This window comes from Peromyscus californicus, unplaced genomic scaffold (assembly GCF_007827085.1).
Source record: "Peromyscus californicus insignis strain IS unplaced genomic scaffold, ASM782708v3 Scaffold_6__1_contigs__length_162567912, whole genome shotgun sequence".
NCBI lineage: Eukaryota > Metazoa > Chordata > Mammalia > Rodentia > Cricetidae > Peromyscus > Peromyscus californicus.
In genome coordinates, this window is record NW_026294584.1 from 43,005,988 (window position 1) to 43,026,872 (window position 20,885).

Here is a 20,885-nt window from a genome sequence, read left to right on the forward strand (position 1 = left end):
AAGTGCCCTTGCCTTGACTGCTGACAGTATGCTGTCCAAATGGACAAGCAGGACACAAAAGAAAGGATTGCCAAACCTTGCCAATACAAGATAGGAAGGCCCTTCAGAATATCCTGCTTCACAGATAAGTCTGTCAGATATGCTAGGTCTGTAGGCTGAAGATGGATGCCCCAATGTTGCAGGGGAACTTTGGGTGACTGTCCAGGCAGCCAGCTGTTTCTGTCATTTCTCACATTTTTTTGGAAGTTGCTTGTTTGCACTTCCTGCTTACTCAGTTAATATTATTTCCTTCTTGGGTCTCTGACGGAGTGGAAGACTAAATAGTTATAGTTTTCCTTGTTAACATATTCAGAAAAGAAACTCACTAAAGAGGTATAAAGTGTATAAGTTTGAAAAACACCAAAAGATAGTTTTGGGTTGGTAATACAAGTTAAGGATAGAACATGAATTAGGTTCAACATTTTGGACTCACCAAAATAGGATAAATAATGGGGTATTTTCTCTGAATTTGTCAAATATTTATGGACTGGACATTGTTAATATAATTCTTGACTGTATATATTATATATACTTTTTGTACTTGTATATAGTTTTTCTTATATTAGTTATAACCTTCTTTTATTATTTTAGACAAAAAAGGGGAAATGTGGTGATATATTGTGTACCCTAATAAAATTTGCCTGAAGGTCAGAGACCAGAATAAGCCACTAGATTAAACATAGAGGCCAGGCAGTGGTGGCACACACCTTTAATTCCAGTACTTGGAATCACACACCTTTAATCCCAGCACTAGGCTTCAAGGTTGAGACAGAAAGTGATGGCTGGGCAGAGAAAGGTATATAAGGCTTCTGGATCTCTGTGAGTTCAAAGCCACTCTGGATTACATGAGATTGATTAAATCTAGGAGAGAAACAGAGCCAGGCAGTGGTAGCACACACCTTTAATCCCAGTATTTGAAAGTCACACGCCTTTTATCCCAGCACTAGGAAGGTTGAGACAGGAAGTGATGGCTGGGCAGAGAAAGGAATATAAGGCTTGAGGAGACAGGAACTAAAGGCTTTTCAGGCTGAGGAGTCCTAGAGGTAAGACATGGCAGTGGCTTGTTCCTTTGTCTCTCTGATCTTTCAGCATTTACCTCAATATCTGGCTCTGGGTTTTTTTTATTAAAAGACCATTTAGCAGTTTGTGTTACACTTAACCAATGATCCATCTCTCCAGCCCTAACTTTTTTAAAGCATGTTCTAGTTGAAAATTTTAAGGACTTGAAGTTCCTGTGCATTCTTTACATTCATTTTCCCTTTGGCTATGGCACCCTCTAGTGCTTCAACTTTGTAGCAATACCAACTTGAAATGTTCTGGTTCTCATTTGATTGCTGTCAAAGAACTCTAAAACATTTTGGAAATCCCTTTCCTTCCTCCCCACCATCTACCTCCCTCTTTTGTCTTCCCTCCCTTTAGAAAGTGTCTGTATCTTTTACCCATCCACCAAGACCAAGACTTGCTTTTTGATACAGGTCCTTGTGTGGTCAGAACTCTTGATCTGTGAGCATTGTTTCTACTAGTGTCTTTAAAGGAGATATCGAATAACTTTAAGCACTTTTCTAACTGCCCTTATATGTGAGCTTCTGAATCATTACCTGTGTGTTGCATCCCATGTTGGGTACCTACAAAGAGAATTCATTTGGTCCCCACAGTGATTCTATCTGTCCTTCTGCACTTATATGGTGAAACTACAGCATAGACACCAAATGAAACTTGTCTAAGATGTCAGTAAGTGGCAGAGGCACTGTTGTGGCTCCAGAGTGGGTACTCATAACCACCCTATTGGCACAGTGAAGATCTGCCTTGAAGTGGGTATGGGATGGCTATTGAGGAGACTGTCCAGACCTGGGGCCTGTGTTGTAGTAGTAACAGAACACTAATAGTAGTAATAGACAACACAGGAAATTGTGGTCACTATCTGCTACTGATTTTCAGTAGATACTATAGATGTGCATGTAGCAGCCCCCCCCACCCCCCACCCCCGTTTTGTTTCCTGTGGTTTTAGTTACCTCTGGTCTAAAAGCATGACATGGAACATTCCAGGAGTAAGGGACCACAACTTGTGGCTTGCATAATGTTCTCAGCAGAGAGAACACCGCACCATCCTTCCCGTCTCCTCGGTGTGTCAGTACCCTTTGTCCAGCTTGGCCATGCCATGTAGCCCACCATTGTGAGAGTAGTGATATGGGCAGATGGGTCAAAGAAAAGCTTCAAGAGCTCCGTACACGTGAGAGGGTAAAATTTATCATAGGTCTCTGTGTATAAGAATAGATGAAATAGCCGGGGCGGGGGCAGTGGGGGGAGTGGGAGGGTGCACGCCTTTAATCCCAGCACTCGAAGACAGAGCTCGGTGGATCTCTGTGAGTTCAAGGCCAGCCTGGGCTACAGAGTGACATCCAGAACAGGCACCAAAACTACACAGAGAAACCCTGTCTCAAAGGAAAACAAGAACAGATGAAATATATAGGGTTTAGCACTGTCCACAGTTTCAGGAATCCTCTAGAACCTTGGAATGTGACACTCACAGATATGTACAGACTATTGTAGTCCACCAAGACCTAGAATTACAGATGGTTGTGAGCTGCTATGTGGGTGAAGGGAATTGAACTGGGCCCTCTACCACCTTTTCTTGATTTTATCATATCAGTCTTGAGCACTGTGGACTTCCCTCCGAGGTGTGAGGATTCCTTCCAGTATTCCCTCCCTATCTGCTCCTTTTTTTTGACAATTATATTGTAATTTATTTCATCTGCGTCCGTCATCTTGAAAAAGAGGCTGTTAATGCTCCTATCTATTTTCTCACCTCTCCCCTCTCTTGCCTCTTAGTGTCAGCTTTATTTCACTTGTACCATTTTGTAACTTTCATGTTCTGTTGGATGTCATTAGTTTTTTATTAGAAAATTGTATTTCGTCGGTGCACACATTGAGTGCCATATGCAGATGTGGAGGTCATACGACATCTTGGAGGAGGAGATGTGGGTTCTGGGGGTTGAATTCAGGTTGTCACCGGTTTGGGGGCAAATGCCTTTACCTGCTGAGCCAACTCAGCAGCTTAGTTTCTTTGCATTTTGTTCTGTAATTGAAGTCTGCAAATAGAAAGCGAATACAACATACATGAACATGGCTTTTTTTTTTTTTTTTAAAATCATAGAGCCCAAGTCTTGGGGGAGGATAATTGCTTTTCTCTATAGCTTAGCCGGCACTCTTTGAAGAGAGGCTCTTGGTAGACACATTCTTCTGTTCTTAAATTCCTAGCACTGGGTTTTAAGACACATTTAGCCTTGCTTCTAGTTTCATGCTGGCTTTTTTTTTTTTTAAATGATTGTTAATTTTCCTGCTGTGGTACAAGCTTGATCTATTACTTTGTTTCCCATGAAGCAAATTCTGTTGTTGACATTAGAGTTTATTGACTGTTGAGTGTGATTTCTAGTCTCGTGATAAATTTTAGGTTCCAGATGTGTCCAGGGATGTAACCTGAGCCTCTTTTCCCCGGGCACAGTCTTGGATTGAGATTTTTAGACCAATCTCACTGATTTGTTTCTTTTGAAATGATAATGATATTGATTAGACTAATGCCTTCTGTCCTTTGTTATGCCTTGATTAGATTTCTTGGCCTGACCTTCTTCTCCCTTGATTTGTAAATACTCTTCACTTAACCTCATCCATTATGTGTGGATTCGACTGATTTAAGCCCCTGATTGGCTCCTCCAGATTCCAGCAGCTCCCTAGGTACTGTATAGAGATCATGTCACCAAGGTGCTGTATCCCCAGTCCTTGTCCTTTGCTTCTGCCTTAGCTGGTCTGCAGGGGGAAAGCAGAAACACCTCTTACAGTGAGACAGATCTCATTTTCTAGATCAGCGGTTCTCAACTTTCTAGTGCTCTAACCCCTTAATACCACTCCTCATGCTGTGCTGACCGACCCCCAACTATAAAACTGTTTTTGTTGCTACTTCATAACTGTAATTTTTCTACTGTTATGAATCGTAATGTAAATAAATATCTGATAGTCTTAGGCGACCCCTATGAAAAGGTTGTTCAACCCTGGAGTCATGAGCCACAGGTTGAGAACCAATGATGTAGATCAAGCTGGCCTTAAACTTACTATGGAGCCCTAGCCTGCCCAGTACAGGGTTACAGGTATTGCTATCATGTCCAGCAAAGATTCCCCCCCCCGCCTTTAAAAAAAAATGATGTGTGTATGTGGGTATGTGTGTGTGAATATGGGTACCCAAAGAAGCCAGAAGCATCAGACACCCCTGGAGCTGGATTTCCAGATGCTTGTGAGCCACCTGATGTGAGTGCTGGGACCCAAACTCTGTCCTCTATTGGAGCAGTACATAACTCTTAACCCCTGAACCATCTCTCCACTCCCCAGGAATAATTTAAATCGTTTTGAGTAGTTTGCTGAATACCACTGTCTGTAGTGGGATAGACAGGTGAGCCATTTTGCTTTTCTGGTTCAGAAGGTTCTAGCTCTCTCTCTCCCCCTCTCCCCCCTCTCCCTCCCTCCTTTCTCGTCTCCATTTTGTGTACTGTCACAAAGTTTTATTAAGTGTGTTGACGTTCTCACTTCCTGTCTAAAACAGTGTTTACTGCTCAGACTAACGTAATATGTGGTGTCATAACATAAACTTCTCAGATATCATCAAGAAAGCCTGGTAGCAGGTGTCTAGATGTGAAGAAATTGAGGCACAGTTAATGGCACATGTGAGACTTTGGGAAATGAGCTAAGAAAGATAGACTCAAAAGCCTGAGGGTTTTGGCATTGTCATAATTAACAGTAAACTCTTATGTTCTGGGCACTGTGTTCTCGACCTTGCTGGGATCTATTTATTCAATCCGCACATCATCCTTTGGAAGATACATACTATGTATTTCTCTTACCTTAAAAACAGTGACAGGATTGCAGCTTAGTGGTCATGAAGTAACTTGTCCAGGGTGTCTTGGGAAGGAAGAGTCTGCTCTTTTCAAATGCACAGTATTTCGTATCTCCCCCCATTAGCAATTTCCATTACTTTGGCTAGCCAGAGAATCTGATGCCTTGAAAGTAAAAACTGAAGTCCTTTACTAAAATTGACATGGGGAGCAGAGGGGATTGTAGAGGTGGCTCAGTGGTTAAGAGCACTTGCTGCTCTTGCAGAGGACCTGGGTTCAATTCCCAACACCCATATGGTAGCTCACACTGCCCATAATACCATTTCCAGGGGATCCGACACCCTCTTCTGGCTTCCACAGGCACCAGGCAGACATGTGGTACACACATACATGCAAGCAGAACACTCATACACATGTATGGTGGTATTTTATTTGTACTGAAATGTGATTTTAATTGTATGTTAATAAATAAAGTTGCCAAGAGATCAGAGCTAAGAGCCTTATCAGCCTGCTGCAGCTAGCCTCTTCAGCCAAGAGACCTCTCCGAAAGAGAGCTACTTCCTGTGTGTTTGTCTTTATATAGTCTTTCTGTTCTTCCTTCTCATTGGGTGTAAACCCAAACATATAACTGCCTCGTCACTGCCTGTCTGTAGAGACTTCAGGTCTTCTATGGTTAGTATTGAGATTAAAGGCGTGTGTCTCCAATGCTGGCTGTATCCTTGACCACACAGAGATCTACCTAGCTCTGCCTACCAAGTGCTGGGATTAAAGGCGTGCACCACCAACGCCATGCTCTTGCTATGGCTCTAATAGCTCTGACCCCCGGGCAGCTTTATTTATTAACATATAATTAAAATCACATTTCAGTACAAATAAAATACCACCATACACATGATATAAATTAAATAAATCTTTTTTGGTTTTTGTTGTTGTTTGTTTGTTTGGGGCAGGGGTTCTCTGTGTAGTCTTGACTGGCTTGGAGCTCACTATCAGACCAGGATGTCTTCAAGAGATCTGCCTGCCTCTGCCAACAGACTGCTGAGATATAGGGTGTGTACCATGCCTGGGCCAGAACAAATGAATCTTAAAATAAAATTGACCTAGGGGGGTGGTGGACTGTTTCCTTCTTCATTTTTTCTCTGTTAAATAAATATGGAAGTGGAGATCTGGTGATCTCCAGTGGCATGTGTATGTTACTCATAACTGACTTAGATAACTTTACTTATTTATGGTTTTGTGAAAGCCGTATTTACAACTACTCCATTCAGGTTCAGAGAAGCCAGAAATGCCTCTGCCTTTGCTTTTTAGAGCGTCCAGAATACAGGAGGTTAGAGAAGCTGGCGGATGAGAGGGGGTGGGTGGAAAGAGAAGAGGCAGGCACCAGGCAGAAGTGACAAGCCCGTGAAGCAGACAGCCCTATTGATTTACGCTGCAAGCTGCATTCTGGAGCAAGGAATTGAAACCCATTATGCCAAGCACATAGCTTTCAAATCCCTTTGAAAAGCAGTTTAGATGCCATCTAATCCCAAATCATTTAAAAACAGTTTTGAAGTACCCAGAATTCTAAAATGCCCTAAGCAATTTGTCTCAGACTAGAACAGTGAAATTAATGGAAAAATAGCACTTTATTGGTATCTTCCTCTTAGATACTCTGTTTGTGTGACTTGGTGTATTAAATTGTGCTTTAGATAAGTCCTGTGCTTTTTAGATAAGTCCTGTATACTTTTGAAAAACTCACAACAATGATAGTATATGAAAGAAACCCTACCAGACACTCTACTTTTTTTTTCTTTAAAACTATGTCATAAGTTCAAACCCTGTCATGGCAAATAAGTATAAATGCATGCCATACGTAATTCCAGGCTTTTAGAAGAGTTACAAAGATGATGTAAGACTCTTCAAATACTCTTTACTCAGATTTCCCACATGCTAGTATTTGTTTTCTTCTTCATTTTCTCTCTGTTGAGTAAGTATTTTATCAGGTACCCCAGACATGGTGGCACAGGCCATTAATCTCAACAGAGACAGGCAGATCTCTGAGGCCAGCCTACTCCACACAGCAAGTTCCAGGCCAGCCAAAGCTACAGAGTGAGACCCCGTCTCAAAAACAAACAAACGAGGTGGGGTGGTGTGGGGGAGCAGCTTATCAGAGGGACAAAAGTTTTTAGAAGTTCTCAGAGAGGAAAAATGAGACTTCTACAGTAGAGCAGTATAAAAGAAGAGTTTCATATGAACAATCATATTCTTTCCACATATAGGTATAAATGTTGTATTTCTGCATATGTATGGTTGCCATTTCTTTTGGGAAGTTCTAGAATGCTGTGCTGTATATTACTATAACTGTCAAATTTTACATTGTATTTTCATCAGTTTGTATGAGCAGAGGTGATGTTAGAAAATAAGTTAAATCTTCAACTATGAATCATAAGTTCAAATACATGTCAGACCTTTATACATATGTTGATATGTTCAGCCCAGGAAGTTTATCTTCACAATTTTCTTCTTTTTTCTGTCAAGAATCCTTTTTTGATGTTGTGGTTTTTTTATTTGTTGGACTGGTTGGTTGGTTTTTCAAGACCTGTAGACTGGCCTCAAATTCACAGAGATCCACCTGCCTCTGCCTCCTCTGCTGGGATTAAGGCCGTGCACCACCACACCCAGCTAAGAATCTTTTTGTTTTAAACTACTAAATATGAGTTGAAAACCAAAACAGAGATCATAAATAGCTGGATCTCAGCGTGCGACTTAGAGAGCATGGCCGCAGCGTCAGACTCGAGTGTGAGACACTCTCCTTAGGCCCAGTCCCCATTAAGCACCTCAGCAGCCGGGGACCCTAACCCTCTTCTTCAGAGCCAGCCCTCTTCTCCTCACCTGCCATAGCCACCAGAAATGCCAAGGATTTATCTTTAATAGTTATCCAATACAAATTTTTGTAAAGATAAGCAAGTTTTATTTTGCTGTGAAATTACTCATTTATTTATCTTAATTTTCACATGTGGTAAAGCATATGTAACAACAAATTTTAGGTGCACAGTTCAGTAACGTTAAGCATGTTCCTGTTATTGTGTACTCAATCTGCAGACTTCTTGCATCTCAGGAGACAGCGCCTCACCTGCTTGCACTCAGCTCCTTTTCTGTAGACTATTCTAATTACTTCCTAAAGATGGACGACAGGGCCAGGGAGGCAGCCCACTGGGTGAAAGCACTGCCATACAGGCCTGGCCTCTAAATCCAGTCCCCAGAACCAGGGTAATAGGACACACTTGACCGCTACAGGCAGGCTGTAGCACCCTTCCCCCATGCACATAGAAACACAAATAAAGTAGAGCTCAAATGGACTCATATAGAGAGTATTTGTCTCTGTGACTAGCTTGGTTTTGTTTTGTTTGTTTGTTTTTTGTTTTTATTTTTTTGTCTTTTGGAGACAGGGTTTCTCTGTGTAGTTTTGGAGCCTGTCCTGGATCTCACCCTGTAGACCAGGCTGGCCTCAAACTCACAGAGATCCACCTGGCTCTGCCTCCCAAGTGCTAGGATTAAAGGCGTGCATGACTAGCTTGTTTTACTGAGTAAAGAATCTTCAAGTTTCACATAGTATAGTCTGTGTCCAAATTTCAAAAGCCCAGACCAGAACAACCTAGTTTCAAATAGAACAGTTTCAAGTGTACAGCAAAGTTCAGTAGATGGTAGAGAGGATTCCTGTCGGCATTCTGTAGGACGGCGGTGCATTGATTCTTGTCATGAGTATGTGTTGACATGCCATTATCACCCAGAGTCTGTATTACTTTATGGTTCATTCTATGACTTTGAATTAAGTGAAAATCAACTATGCTCTGCCTGTTCATCCCCCCTGTCCCTGGAAATCCTACTCCTTTTACTGTCTGCATAATTTTGCCTTTTCTAGAAGGTCCTATAGTTGTAACCATAGTGTGTAACCTTTTTAGATGGTCTTTCACCTAGTAATATCCATTTAAGGTTTTTTTTTCCCCTTCCATGTCCTAGGAACTCACCCCTGCCCCCCCCCCCCACCCCTTCACAGGGTCCTGCTCTATAGCTCTGGCTCATCTGGAATTTAATATGTAGACCACGCTGACCTCAGACTTGTGATGCTTCTGTCTCTGCCTCCTAAGTGCCAGATTATAGGTGTGTGCCACCATGCCTAGCTCAATGGCCTATTTCTTTCGAGTGCTGAACAACATTTCATTGTCCAGATGAACAAAACTTTTGTATCCAGTCACTTACTGAAGGACATCTGGTAGCATCCAAGTTCTAGCAGTTGCAAACAAAGCTGCTGTAAACATTTGTGTGGGATTGTGGTGTAGATGGAGTTTGTCAGCTTCTTTGACTAAACACCAACAAGTTAATTATGGGGTCATATGGTAGGAGTGTTTGTTCAGTTTTGGGAGAAACTGTCTTTGAAGGTGACTAGCCAGCAAGGAGTGAGCATTCCTGTAGCAAACAGAGTTCACTGTTGTCGCTGTTTGTGGGGTTTTTGTTTTTGTTTTTTGTGATTTTTATTGCTCATGTACACAGAATTTGTGCCACTAGAGCAGAGGCTGTGGACAGCCCATATTTCCAGTTGGGTGGGAGGACCTGCTTAGTCTTAGAGTAATGAGCCAGTTGGTAATGAGCCAGTTGGTGAGTTCTGCTCTCTACCAGAATCAGGCTGAATTTATCGTCCTTACCCTTTCTGTTCTTCTTGGGTTGCTGTCAGACAGTGACCACTTTTTGTTGTTGTTGTTGTTGTTGTTTGTTTTTTCCAGACAGGGTTTCTCTGTGTAGCTTTGGTGCCTTTCCTGAAACTCACTCTGTAGCCCAGGCTGGCCTTGAACTCACAGAGATCCTCCTGCCTCTGCCTCCTGAGTGCTGGAATTAAAGGTGTGCACCACCACTGCCCGGCAGTGATTACTTTCTTAATCACATGGTAGAGCTCCTCAGAGAGATCAGGAACAAGGCCTCTGGACTTAAAGATTCTCGAGATTTTATTACCAGTCACACAACAGACTTGTGCCACACCATGTGATTCCATCAGGATCACACCTCTTTGGGAGGAAGTTAGGCCTTTCTTGGCTAGTTTAACAGATGTCAGCTTCAGCCAGTGGGGACGCTAAGGCTGTAGGGCAGAGCTGACTGGGACAGGCCCGTCCCTGCAGCATACTTGCAGAGGTCTGGCAGCAGAGAACGAGGGACTGAGTGTGGAGTTCTACCCATGCAATAGGTATATAGTTATTACTGTGTGTTATATATGTGTGTTTTACTCTGGTTTATTGTAAGTTCCATGGTGACATGATGTTCAACACTTTTTCATATGCTTATCTGCTGTACTGTATCTTCCTAGTGAGGTGTTTTGTCCATTTTTAAAATGGGTTGGTTATATTCTTATTGTTGAGTTTTTTGGTTTTTCGAGACAGGGTTTCTCTGTGTAGCTTTGCGCCTTTCCTGGATCTCGCTCTGTAGACCACGCTGCCCTCGAACTCACAGAGATCCACCTGCCTCTGCCTCCCGAATGCTGGGATTAAAGGCGTGGGCCACCACTGCCCGGCTGAGTTTTAGTTACTTTTAAAATTTTGAATAACTCCTTTTTCTTTTGGTAAATGCTTTTTCTCTTGACAGTGTATTACTATTGTGTGACCTTTCATGGGGAGATATAAACAAATAATCTTTTCACTCCAGGTATGGCACCAGCAATAAACTAGAGACATGATTCCACCCAAGTCTAGCTTGGTGAGGCAGTGAGTTTATTGGGGTTTCTCACAGGAGTGTGAGTGAGGATTCACATACAGAACAGGTAACTGAAAGGTCACTGCATCCCTGAAAAGCCCACTCTAGTGTGGATGATGATTCATGAAAACTGCATCCCTGGGACTCCTGGCTTGACTTGCAGGTGGTTCCATTGAAGAACTTCCTGTTCTCAGCAATTATGACTACTCCCATGACCTCAGAGAGGGAGCTTTTGGTCCTGTAACTTTCTGAGCCTCCTTGAATCGTCTCTAAGTTTCCTGAACTTCCTGAGCTTCTGCAATTTTATTAGCTTAGGAACATCCCTGCTCCTTATAGGAGGGAAAGTTTTGATACAGAGGAAATAGCTACCTAATACCTAATACGTTCAAAGATCAAAAGGTTTATTGTTTGTTTTTAATGTGTGTGGGGTTTTGTGTGCCTGTATGTTGTATAATATCCTCAGAGGCCACAAGAGGGAGTCAGATCCCCTCTAACCGTAGTTACAGTTATTATCCTACAACTAGTTGTGGGTACCTGGAGCTGAACCCGGGTCCTCTGGAAGAGCATCTAGTGCCCTTAACTGTTGAGCCATTTCCTCATCCCTGAATAAAAGTTTTTATTTGAATAAAGTCTATGAATTTGAGGCCAGCCTGGTCTACCTAGTAAGTTGCACTCCAGTCAGGGCTACATAGTGAGACCCTGTCTCAAAAAAAGATAATGTTGGGGCTGGAGAGATGGCTCAGGGGTTAGGAGCACTGGCTGCTCTTCCAGAGGACCTGGGTTCAATTTCCAGCTGACAACTGTCTGTAACTCCTGTTCCAGGGAATCTGACACCTTAACACCAATGCACATAAAGTTAAACAATTTTTTTTTTAAAGACAATGTTGAATTAAGAGACCAATTGTTGTTTTTGTTTTTGTTTTTTTGAGAAATAGCTATGTAGACCAGGCTGGCCTCAAACTCACAGAGATCCACCTGCCTCTGCCTCCTGAGTGCTGGGATTAAAGGCGTGCGCCTCCGTGCCTGGCTGTGTTGTGTCTTTCTGTCCTGAACATACAGTCCCCCTTTTTTGTCTTCAGTCCTGTGGTTTCTTCATGAGAGTTGTGCAATTTTCCTCATACAGATTTTTTTCGAGGATGGAAGTTCAAGAGATTTATTCTACAACGTGGTGACTATAGTTCGTGACTGAAGTTAAATGCTTTCATTCCCAAAATGATACCTATATGAGGCAATGCATATTTTAATTAGCTAGATTTTACCATTCCATAGCATATATGTACTTTCAAATATCATGCTGTACATGATAAATATGTACAGTTTCATATGTCTATTTGAAATAAAAATGAAAATGTGAAAATAATTTGTAGCATTTCCTGTTTACTACAGGAGATATGTTCCCTGACCCCCAACAGACACCTAAAACTGGATAGCGCTCAACCTAAAACTAAACCATAACATTTTTCGTTGCCTCCCTCCACCTTCATGTAGCTCTTATACATATTTTGTAGATTTATACTTTGATATTTCACTTTTAGGAGGCATTAATAGAGAAGAAATTATGTTTAATTCCAAGTTCTACTTGTTCATTGTTGACATATAAGAAAACACTGATTTATGTATCCACCCTGTGTCTTACGACCTACTTGCTGTTCAATCCAGGAGTCTTTGGTTGATTAAAGCTCACGCAGACTGTCATGCCATGCAGAGACAGTTGTTTTTCCTTCCCAGAGATCCCTCTCGTGTGTTTCCTTCCTCTTTGCTCCCTCCTCTCTCTTCCCTCCCTTCCCCCTTTCTTTCCTTTCCTTATTTCTTTTATCTTTCCTTTCTGTCTTTCTTTTACTGCATAAGCTATGAGTTCCAATGTAATGTCAAAAAGATGTAGAGAGGAGACATCCTTGTCTTGTTCCTGATTTCAATGGGAAACCTTAGAGTTTTTCATCTTTAAGTAAATGGGTATAGGCATTTTTATAGATGTTCTTTATCAAGGTGAGGAAATCCCCTTTATTCCTAATTTGCATTTTTTTTTTTCCTTTTTAAGGTGGACTGATATGTGGTTTGTCTGTACCGAGTTTTGTTTCCGCTTCACTCATTGATGGACACTTGGGTAGCTTCCACCTTTTGGCTGTTGTGAATAATGCCGCTCTGAACATGGGTGTGCACAGAGCTCTTTGAGACCCTGCTTTCAGTTCTTCTGGGTAAGTACCAGAAGTTGAATTGCCAGATTATGTAGTAGTTCTATTTAAAAACATTTTAGGGGCCGGCGGCGGCGGTGGTGGTGCATGCCTTTAATCCCAGCACTTGGGAGGCAGAGGCAGGTGGATCTCTGTGAGTTCAAGGCCAGCCTGGGCTACAGAGTGAGTTCCAGGATAGGCTCCAAAGCTACACAGAGAAACCTTGTCTCAAAAAACGAAAAGGAAAAAAAAAAAACATTTTAGGAACCAATGCACAGAATTTCATATATGACAATGTTCACTGCACTGAAATTTGGAAGCAGCCTTGTTTATTAGTACAGCTATACAATAAAGTATTCTATAGCTATTTTAAAAGAATGTGGTAGGTTTTTGTGTTTTAATATGTCAAAATGTCTAGGTATATTAAAATGAGAAAGAAAAACATTGTGTCACTGTAAACCTGTTTATTTTAAATCTGTGTACAGGTTTGCTTCATTTTTCCTCACGAATAATGAGCTTGTGGAGAAAGGGGGAGAGACTGTGACAGGAGAGCCAGTTTTCTACGTAAGGCACTGTTTCGTTTCAGGGCTTACAAGGAGCACAGCTATTGGGGTTGTTCTCCCCCCCCCCCCCCCCCCCCCCCCCCCCGACAGTGTTCCTCTGTGTACCCCTGGCTGTCCTGGGACTACTCACTCTGTAGACCAGGCTGGCCTTGAACTCACAAAGATCTGCCTGCCGCTGCCTCCTGAGTGCTGGGATTACAGGCAGGTGCCACCACCACCATCCGGCAGGAACACAGTTTTGTAAACACAACCAAATTGAGTTATTGTATGGGGAGGCTGTCCCATTTGGTATGTTAATGTTTCTATATAATAGTGAATTTCTGTCAATGATTTCACATAAAAAATATTTTACTATTTTATGTCATTTGAATTTCCCACACCTTGGTGTGGTCAAGTAAGTAATAAAATCAGAGGTTTGTCAGTTCCTCTGCTCTAAAAAACACTTAGTTTAAGCGTTGTGTTGCATTGGACACTGAGTCGCCTTCCTCTTCTTCCTCTTCCTCTTCTCTTATAGCTGTAGATCTTGATGGAGGAGCACGGAGTGACCCAGACTGAACACATGGCTACCATAGAAGCCCATGCAGTGGCCCAGCAGGTGCAGCAGGTCCATGTAGCCACATACACGGAGCACAGTATGCTGAGCGCGGATGAAGACTCTCCTTCCTCCCCCGAGGACACTTCTTATGATGACTCGGACATCCTCAACTCCACGGCAGCTGACGAGGTAACTGCCCATCTGGCTGCTGCAGGTAAGGTTTGCACCGGAAGCTTCCTCTTTCCGTGACCTGTGGGCTCATGCCTGTCTGAAAGAGCCTGGGGTTCAGCACTCTCACACTTCTTTTCATCATTTTTTTTTTTCAGTGCTGGGGATCAAACCCAGGGCCTCGCACATACTAGGCAAGTACTCTACCACTGAGCTACACCCCAAGCCCTTCATCACAAAATTTTAAGCCTGCATCTCCAACTTTAGCCTGTTCTGCGAGAGTTGAGTTCTGGGGTCACTTACTGCTAGTGTGGTGGCGTTGGCTGTCTCTTCTCATCCATTCTGCCAGTCTTCTGGGTTTTAGCTGGAGTGTCTATTTATATTAAATGTAAGGGCTGACATACTTAGATTGTAATATTTCTAAGGTTAAGAAAAACATGTCTAGTATTGGCTGGGGATAAACCCCAGGCTTTCACATGCTAGACAGAGCAGTGCATCTCAGTCCTAGACTTTCTAATGAGAGTGGGTTTCTGCACCTGCCCAGACTTGCACTGTAAGTTCCAGTTTGTGTGGAAATCTATTATGATTTTAGATTATTTCCACAGTAATATATGAATCTACAGTTCACTTGGTAATTCTTCTTTCTGAGGGACTTGTGGATGTGTTGCTGCCTGTTGTTAGGGATAGGTCTTGTTTATGCTGGTTCTTCGCTTCATATGCCGGTCATAATGTGAATGAATGTTCTGTGATGTGTTTGGAAATGATTTTTAAAAAAATTTGGGGTCTAAAGTACTATGCTGGACATGGTTTCTGTTCATTTCTGCTAGATAGTACCAAGAACACTAGTTATCCTTATCTCAGCCCAATTTATGGGTTTAAAGTTTTCCAGGATACCAGCTGACTTAAAGCTGGCTGTGTTTTGTATCATTCTGTATACAATGTGTATTTATCATAGTGAGAACACATGTATGAACCATGCTTGGGTTTTATTTAGGAAATGCAGGGCAGGAAACCAGTGATCAGGAATGGCCAAAGTACTACATTTTAAAACTATATGCTGTATTTAATTAAGGTGAAGAAGAAACATATAATAATCTCATGCTATAACTTATTACCCACTGTGCTGTTCCTGGAAAGGAGAACTTAAAAAGTAAGGGAGGGCCTGGGGATATAGCTCACTGGTGGAGCACTTGCTTAGCTAGCATGTGCAAAGACTGGGTTTCGATGTTTGTAACATGTATGCTGTGAAATTTTTAGACTTCCCAGAAGAGGGCATCCTAACATAATGAGCCCAGGCCAATTCTCTCCTACAAAGGAAGAGGCTTCTGAGACACGGCTTTGCTGTGCTGCTGCCCTGGATTGGCATAGTGTGGGGATGGGGCAAGGGTAGCTGAGACTGGCTCAGGGCTGAGCACTTGCCTGGCATGTGTGAGGGAGGCCCTGGGTTCCGTTCCCAGCATGACTAAAGAAGAGACTAGTACTGGCTAGGTATAATGGCCTGTGCCTGGAGTCCTTTCTACTCAGGAGGTCGAGGCAGGAGGAACACGAGCTCAGGTGTTCAAGAGCAACATAGACAACACAATGAGACTTTATCTCACAACAAACAGCAAACAGAACAACCAAAGAACAGGAAAGGACAGTGCAGAAGTGCCAGGAAGAGGGCATTTCTGACTAAGGAAGTTTCCAAGGCAAGGACTTTCAGATGAAGAACAGGGAGGAGGAGGCCATTGCAGCTGAGCTTTGTGAGCAGGAAGAGAAGATAACCACACAGGGCTTAGGGACTCTGCAGGCTGAAGTTTTGCAGAAGCATCTGTGTGTAGACACACACACACACACACACACACATACACACACACACACACACACACACACACACACACACACACACACATACACACACACACACACGATCACAGTGAGCAGAAGAATTTACAGAGGTGGCAGAGGGCCTCATTAACTGCCCGGGTTTATGATTGACCCCAACTTGTCACATGGGTTGCTTGCTAGAGAAGGTTTCTGAGGACTAGTGCGTAGCATCATCGTATCTAAAAGGCAACTCAGAAAAGTCAAATGACCATGTTGCCTATCCAAAAATGTTTCTAATTCTCTTCAGCCTAGAACAGCTCTTGATCATGTTGATTTTCAAGGAAAAAAAAAACTAAGGGGCTGGGAGATGGCTCAGTCAGCAGTGCTTGCTGAGCAAGGTGAGGACCTGAGTTTGGTCTCCAGGACCCAGGTAAGAAGCTGGGTGGTGGCTTGCACTTAGAATCCCAGCACTGTGGAGACAGAGAGAGGCAGATCCCCGGGGCCTGCTTGCCAGGTAGCCTAGTTCGGTTGCCACTCTTCAGGCCGATGTGTGGATAGCACCTGAGGAACACACAAATGTGCGCTCATGCACACATGCACTCATGCACAGAATGGTCAACCTTTTTCCGTATTAGTCTCCAGTGTCAATTCCAGAGGACTTCATGTTTGGGGGTTTGGGTTTTGTTTGTTTGTTTGGCTTTTTTTTTTTAAAAAAGATTTATGAGTGTTTTGCTGCATTTATGTATATGCACCACACGTGTGCCTGGTGCACACAGAAGTTAGAAGAAGGTGTTGGATCTCCTAGAACTGGAGTTAGAGATGGTTGTGAGCTGCCATGTGGGTGCTAGAGACAATGGTGGGTCCTCTGGAAGAGCAACAAGTGCTCTTAACTGCTGGGCCACTGCTCCCACCCCCAGGGCACTTCATTTTAGACAAAATTGAATTATTTTCTCAGAGGCAGTGGATAGAAGGAGAAAGAGTCACATGTTCTGTAGAGACAATTGCTACCTTGAGAATGAGGTTTGACAAGTTGTCTGATAAGTATCAAATCTTGAATCTTGAAAAACAGCCTGACATTAGAATAGAGAAAAGAATCAAGATTGACACGACCAACACATATGCTTGCTACCCAGCCTTGTTAGGCATTCATTCCTGCTATTTTAACATGGTCACTCCAGGCCTTCAAAAGACTGTGTCTGTGTGCGTTATGCATGCCACAGTGCGGTGTGGAGACCAGCTGGAATCAGTTCTCTCTGTCTGCCAGGTGGTTCCAGAGATGGAATTCTATCTGTCAAGCTTGGAGTAATCACCTTTACCCACTGAGCCATCTTTCTGGGTCCCCAGATTGTTTTGTTGTTGTTTTTTGTTTTTCGTTTTTTGTTTGTTTGTTTTTTCCAGACAGGGTTTCTTTGTGTAGCCCTGGCTGTCCTGGATCTCAAGAGATCTGCCTGCCTCTGCTTCCCCCAAATACTGCCGGCTAGGCTCTTTTTCTTTATTTATTAACAAATATATGCATTGTACAAATTGATGGGTTTCATAATGACATTTTCATTCAGTATTTTTATGAGATTCAGTTATGTTGATAATGTGGTTGTTGCATTTATTATCAGAATCAGAACGTTTCGACATTTGTAGATATTTGTCTCAGACTTCACAGCTGGAATTACAAGTGTGAGCCACCAATTTCTGTTCCAAACTCTTTGATAGTGTCCCATAGTAATATATTTTATGATTTGTCCTCAAATAAACAAATATACATATAACTGAAATGGTTATTTTTCGTTAAATAATACCTTCATCACAAGTGATAATATCCTTTTTGGTTTTTTGCTTTTTTTGAGATAGAGTCTCACTAGTGTAGCTCTGGCTCTCCTAGAACTCACTTCATAGACCAAGCTGGATTCAAACTCCCAGAGGTCCACCTGCCTCTGCCTCCTGAATGCTGGGATTGAAGGCGTTCATAACTACATCCAGCTACAAGTGATATATTCTGATGTTTTAATCCACTCTGACTTTATATTGTTTTATTCGAAAAACACTCCTCACTGAGCAGTGGTGGTACACACCTTTAATCCCAGCACTCGGGAGGCAGAGGCAGGCAGATCTCTGTGAGTTTGAGGCCAGCCTGGTATACAGAGAGAGTTCCAAGACAGCCAAGGCTACATAGAGAAACCCTGTCTCAAAAAACCAGTTTTTAAAAAAAAGAAAGAAAGAAAAGAAAAATACTCCTCATGAACTACCAAAGGCTTACCATTTGCTTAATGGGAAGAAAGAAAACTTTGTGGCGTTTCTTTTTGAAATGGTGTTCTTGAAATATTTTTATTTTCAATTATGTATATGGGGTGGGTGGGGCATATGAGTACAATGCCTGCAGAGGCCAGAAGAGGGCGATAGAGTCCTTGGAGCTGGAGTTAGAAGCAGTTGTGAGCACTCAAATATAGGTGCTGGGAACACAAGTGGGGCTGAACTTGAGTCCTCTGCAAGAGGAGTGTGTGCTCTTAACCACTGAGCCATCTGTGTGGCTCAAGCTGGCCTCTGACTCTCAATCCTTCTGCCTCAACCTCCCTAGTGCTGAGGTTTCCACAAGTGGATTTGACAAACACTCCCTGAAGATATACAGGAGGGGAGTTGAGGGACCAAAGATAGGCATATTTTGGCTTACTGAGTATATTGCCAAACCACAGTACTAATCACATTCTACACTTGGGTGTGCTGGAGCACATGCAGCTTCCCACCCTGTGTTTGCTGTGTCCAGTCTCTCATTCTCCCTAACCAGGCGGGGTTCGTTCACAGTACCAGTCTAAATGGCCTGTCCCTAGCTCCAGTTGACTTCTCCATGTCTTTGATAGCCTACTCTTCTTCCCCTTGTCTTCTGACATAGGGTCATTGTAGTTCACTTATGTGAGCTTGTCTATCCAGGAGCTGTCCCACGGTCTTTAACTCGAGCTATGGTGATATGTGATAGGATCAGTACCACTGTTTAGTATCTTCTAAATTGCTTTGCTTACTCTTGACCCTTGTATTTACATTTACATAATAGGATTAGTTTATCAAGTTCTAAAAACACTCATACTGGAATTTATATTTGAATTTGTAAATTGACCAAATCAGGGTCCCTAAAGCTTACCGGCTAGCCAGCTCAGCCAAATCTGAGAATCCAAGTTCAGTGAGAGATGCTTTCACAAAGGTGGAGTGCACACCCACACTGCACATGCTCACACACAGACATAAGCTCCAAACTGACATTGGTTTTATATACACATATACATATATATATATATATATATATATATATATATATACACATATATATATATACATAATTTTTGTTGTTGGTTTGGTTTGGTTTTGGTTTTTCGAGATAGGGTGTCTCTGTGTAGCCCTAGCTGTCCTGGAACTCACAGAGATCTGCCTGCCTCTGCCTCCCAAGTGCTGGAATTAAAGGTGTGCACTGCCACCACCTGGCTTTAAGGATATTATATTGACATTTGCAATTTACTTTGAAGTGCACCAAAAACATACGGGTTGACAAGTAGATATGTATGGTGAACTGTTAAAATTCTTTCAGCTTTGCTTATACATTTAAAGTTTTTCATGATAAGATAGCAACACAGTGAGAAAACCAACCTGATAGTTTAAAATGGTCAAAGGATTTAAAGAGACATCTCTCATATTCATGTCACAGAAAACACAATGAGATGATACCACACCCTTAAGAGGGTAGCTATTGCCAAAGTTAGCAAAGATAACCAGTGTTGGCAAGAGCGTGCCCTTTGTACATCACATGGTAATATAAAATAAAGCTACTATAGAAGAATGTGGAGTTTCCTCCAGGAAGTTAAAGATAAAAGTAGGCCTTTTGGATCATATGGCAGTTCTATGTAACCAAATGAACTGGATCCCAAAGAGATATTGATCCCTAGACACAGTAGCCAGTATGTGAAGACAACCTAGATGTCTTTCTGTAGATGAGAGGCCAGAGGAAATGAACACATACACTCACACCCTCAGCCTTCAAAAGGGGAAATCTCGCCATGTGTGACATCACAAGCGACCTTAAAGACGTTATCCTAACAGACATAGGCCAGTCACAGAAGGACGGATACTGTATAATTCCACTTATGTGAGGGATTGAGATAGCCAAGTTTAGAGAAACATCCAGTAGAATGGTTGCCAGACTGAGGGAAAGGAGGTGTGGGAAGTTGCCGTTCAACAGAGCGTTTCAGGGCTGGGGATAGGGCTTGGTAGTTAGAGCCAGAATGCTTGCCTAGCATGCTCCAGAGCAAGGGAGGAAGGAGGGAGAGAAGGCAGGCATGAAGGCAGACTAGATGGGAAATAGCACATACCTGGCAGGGAGGATCAGGAGTTCAAGGTCATCCTCCGTTACTTAACTCTACGGTCAGCCTCTCCAGCATGAGACTGTCTCAAAAACGGAAAGGAAGAGAGGGAGGGATGATTTCAGTTGTGTAAGATAGAGAAATTCTAGAAATCTGTATATTGTGGGTGTAGTTAATAATACTGTTTTGCACACAAAATTTTATTCAAAGACAGACCTTCCATTAAAATATTGCCATTTATAATAAAACAGAAGGGGGCAGTGCAATTAATATTTTTTTCCCCTTATAGCTAGCTTGGTACAACGGTGCCTATAATTCCAGCGCTTAGGGAGCTGAGGCAGGAGGATCATTTTGAGTTCCAGACTAGTCTAGGTTATGTAGTGAGACCCTGGAAAAAGAAAAAAAAAAAGAAAGAAATCCCCTATCATATGTTTATGATAGAAAGCAAGTGGTCATCTGGCTTTTGCTTGCCCTGAGGGTTGTTTAGAGTGTCATTTCATCAAGACCATCCTAGTCCTGAGCAGCCTGCAGGCGGGAGCCATCCAGATTTACAGAGCAGCTTACTGCAGTTCACGCATTGAGAATATACATGCCAATATAAATGTTAGCAATTTATTTTTCATCTAAGCCTTTTATAGGGCTAGCAAGAAGGGATAAAGGTGAAATCC

At 42.5% G+C, this 20,885-nt stretch overlaps 1 protein-coding gene across 9 annotated transcripts in view; it reads left to right on the forward strand.

Annotated features, from left to right (window-relative positions):
- Nucleotides 1–20,885, forward strand: part of Nrf1 (nuclear respiratory factor 1) — a 116,791-nt gene that overhangs the window by 31,838 nt on the left and 64,068 nt on the right. For 6 of the 9 annotated variants that reach the window (XM_052722282.1, XM_052722275.1, XM_052722277.1 and 3 more), the window contains 3 exons: nucleotides 12,676–12,832; nucleotides 13,886–14,120; nucleotides 14,233–14,268. In XM_052722282.1, the coding sequence (XP_052578242.1) occupies nucleotides 13,898–14,120; nucleotides 14,233–14,268 (259 nt within the window). In that variant the 5' untranslated portion in view covers nucleotides 12,676–12,832; nucleotides 13,886–13,897. Of the gene's footprint in view, nucleotides 1–3,424; nucleotides 3,772–12,675; nucleotides 12,833–13,885; nucleotides 14,121–14,232; nucleotides 14,269–20,885 lie in introns of those variants that run through there. The other 3 variants (XM_052722284.1, XM_052722281.1, XM_052722280.1) reach the window with 2 other exon arrangements.